The sequence below is a fragment of the Orycteropus afer genome, unplaced genomic scaffold (assembly GCF_000298275.1).
Source record: "Orycteropus afer afer isolate SDZICR_OR568_19922 unplaced genomic scaffold, OryAfe1.0 scaffold00035, whole genome shotgun sequence".
Classification (NCBI taxonomy): domain Eukaryota; kingdom Metazoa; phylum Chordata; class Mammalia; order Tubulidentata; family Orycteropodidae; genus Orycteropus; species Orycteropus afer.
In genome coordinates this window covers 12,159,468-12,162,298 of record NW_006921622.1, presented here as the reverse complement: position 1 = coordinate 12,162,298, position 2,831 = coordinate 12,159,468, and the positions used below count along the sequence as shown (strand labels likewise).

Below are 2,831 nucleotides of genomic sequence, written 5' to 3'. Positions count from 1 at the left end.
AATCACAGGCTATTGCATATTTTTAGAAAATCAGGATAAATTATATAAATTATATACTTAAAAACATAATCTATTTCATTAACTCAACAGAATAATAAATAGATAAATAACAAACAGTTGATTGCCATTAGAAAAAAAACTGATTCTTAAATTACATTTTCATCATATTCACATGTACAATATGCACAGACACGTAACCAGATCTTCAGCCAAATCCGGGATTTATCAGGACACAAACTCAAAGGGGGGTTCATTTTCTATGTCGTTGAGGGAAGATTTGCTGTTGAGTTTTCGGGGGTCCTCTGGGGTCCACACTTTGGCTGTTCGGATAATATTTTGTTCTTTAAGCTGTTTTTCATCTGTCCATGAAAGCGAGTGTCCTGCAAGGGGAGGGAGGCCATAATCTGGGTCGCTGGGGGAGGGGGACCCTGGGGAAGTGAGGAAAAAAGAAAACAGACTGTGAAGGTCCAATCACATTCCCAGTGGCCCCATCCAGTCTTTCAGGATCCCCTCCTAGGCACCTCGACTGAACAGGCTTCTTTCTTAACGTTATGCCCCCACCCCTCTTCCTCTACCCCTCAAACTCCCAGCACCCGGTCCCGGGATTCCTAAGAGTTGTAAGACTGGCGGACAAGCGCCCTTCAAGCCACAGTCAAAGTAGCAGGAAAACCTGAGAAACGTGAGCTCGCGCTCAAGATTGCCCTTGCCCACGGACCAACCGTCGGTCCGTCCGTCAGTTGGCTCCTCAATCTTTTCACCCAGCCCCTTGGGGCCGTCCCATGACCGTCCCCGCCTCCCTGAGCTGGGCTACGGAGGCACTTACGAGTCCCCCGATGGCAGATGATGACCTTTTGAGCCTGACTGCCCCGGCTGTCTCCGCCCAGGCGGCCGCCGCCGCCAGGACCCCCGCAGCCGCCCGCGCCGCCGCCGCGCAGTGGCAGGTCGGCCTGCACGAGCTCGCTGAGGAAGTTAATGTAGCCGATGGCCAGGCGCAGCGTGTCCACCTTGGAAAGGCGTTTCTCATAGGGCAGCGTGGGGATGTGCGAGCGCAGCCCCTCGAAGGCATCGTTGATGGACTGCATGCGTCGCCGCTCGCGCACATTGGCCGCTTGTCTCAGCTGCTGTAGCTCCGCCTCAGAGCGCACTCGCCGCCGCCGCCGTGCGGCGGCCGCCGCCGCCCCACTCAGGCCACGCAGCCTAGACGCAGGGGACAAGACAGCCGCCCCGGCGCACGGATAGGCCAGGCACGAGGGCGGGGAGCCAGGTGAGAAGGGGAAGCCGCCGGGGGGCGCCCCCGCCTCGCAGCAGTAGCCACCGCGGTCCTCCAGCTCCCCGGAGCCCCCAGAGGGCAACGGGGCTAGAGCGTGCGGGGCCGCAGAGGGCGCGGACTGCAGTAGCAGGCACGCCCCGTCGCGGTAGCAGTACTCGTGGAGCTGGTGGCTGAGGAACTCCACCTCGGCCTGCTCGTCCGCCAGCAGCTCATCTCCGTCCTCCAGAGGGTCCCGAGAGGACTGGTCAGTGAAGAAGTCCTCCTCGTCGAAATAGGGAGACGGGAAGGTGTCCAGACCCCCGGGAAAGTGCTCTAGCAGCACTGCGTCCATGCTCTCCGCAGCCGTGGGTTTGAGGTACTTATTGCCTGAGGTAATTCTTTTAAATTTTTATTTCTCGGTTCTTGCTTTTCTGGCACCCCCTCCTTCCCAAGTCCTGCGCTGGAGGGAGTGAGGTCTGCACTCTCAGCTGGCCGCCCCAAGACCTCCCTGGAGTGCCAGCGGCCGCAAAGCTCTGTCCCGCTCTGGGGAGGGCTGTCGCAGACTAGCTGGAGCTGAGGGCCGGCACGCGAGGATTCTTATAACTACATCCACAGGCGCGTGCCAGGGACCCGCCGCGCCAGCCAATCACAGTGTGTGAGGTGCCAGCGGGGGGGGGGGGAGAGGCCTGGCAGGCGGAGGTGGGGGGGCGCTTTCCTCTCTTTGGGCGCTCCGGGGTAGAAGAGGCGGGGCCCGCGCGGCTCATGGGCTCCAACTTCTCCTCTTTCACAGTCCTTCCAGCGCCTTTTTGTACCTGCCCACTGTGCAGCTTCAGGGACACCTGCAGCCTGAGGGGTCAGTACCCCGCCCGCGCGCGCTGCGGAGGGCGGCCCTTTCCCGCGCTTGGGTCTGGGCAGCCGCACTCGCTGTTTTCTGCGCAGCCACCGAAGGTCTTAGGGATGCTTCCAGATTACCTCTAATGGCCGAGGGTTGATTACCCACCGAGCTCTCTACTTCCGAGTTGGCGCATAAATCGCCCTCAGGCTGAGCTGTTCCGGGACGACTGCAGTAAAGTGAAGGTTTAGAGCATTTCTGCACCCCTGTCCCCCGGGCGCGCGCAGTATTGGATTTTGGTAGGGGATTTTATCGCGTTACTGGACCTTTCAAAGATTCTTGCAAGGTTTGCAGAGTGAGTGCGGGTGGTGTGGGAAGTTGCTTCTGTCTAGCTCCAAAGGCGTTCTAGACGCTGCGCTGGGCCTAGAGGCTCGCCTGCGGGACGCCACTCTTCATGAAGCCAGACTCGGGTGCCAGGTCCCTGCCCCGGAGAGACATTGTCCCCTCCCCCGGAAAAAGAAATGGGGAAAGAGGAGGGGCTGCCTCTGAGAGCAGCTCAGTGGGGCACGTTTCTTCTGAGAGCAAATAAGACCCTAGGGGTTCTGAGCAATAAAACCCGATACAAAAGAAGTCAATTGAATCTACTGCTCCGGAGCAGTCCGGTGGGAGGGCATTGAGGTTAAAGGGCAGAGTGTGAACCGTTTTCAAAGACTGAGTTTCTCACCTTTCTGACTGGCCACCGGGACCATC

At 58.5% G+C, this 2,831-nt stretch overlaps 1 protein-coding gene across 1 annotated transcript; it reads right to left on the bottom strand.

Annotated features, from left to right (window-relative positions):
- Positions 1–225: 225 nt before the first annotated feature.
- PTF1A (pancreas associated transcription factor 1a) lies at positions 226–1,601 on the bottom strand. Its single transcript, XM_007936365.2, has 2 exons — positions 824–1,601; positions 226–428 (listed from the first exon to the last, which is right to left on the bottom strand). The coding sequence occupies exons 1-2, from the start codon at positions 1,599–1,601 to the stop codon at positions 226–228; spliced, it is 981 nt and encodes a 326-aa protein (XP_007934556.1).
- Between the last annotated feature and the right edge of the window lie 1,230 nt (positions 1,602–2,831).

What these genes read in the sequence shown, in the direction of transcription:
- PTF1A (XM_007936365.2), bottom strand. Translation starts at nt 1,601, where the DNA reads ATGGACGCAGTGCTGCTAGAGCACTTTCCCGGGGGTCTGGACACCTTC. An exon ending in CATCTGCCATCGGGGGACTC is followed by an intron (nt 429 to 823) that starts GTAAGTGCCTCC and finishes TCACTTCCCCAG; the next exon opens with GGTCCCCCTCCCCCAGCGAC.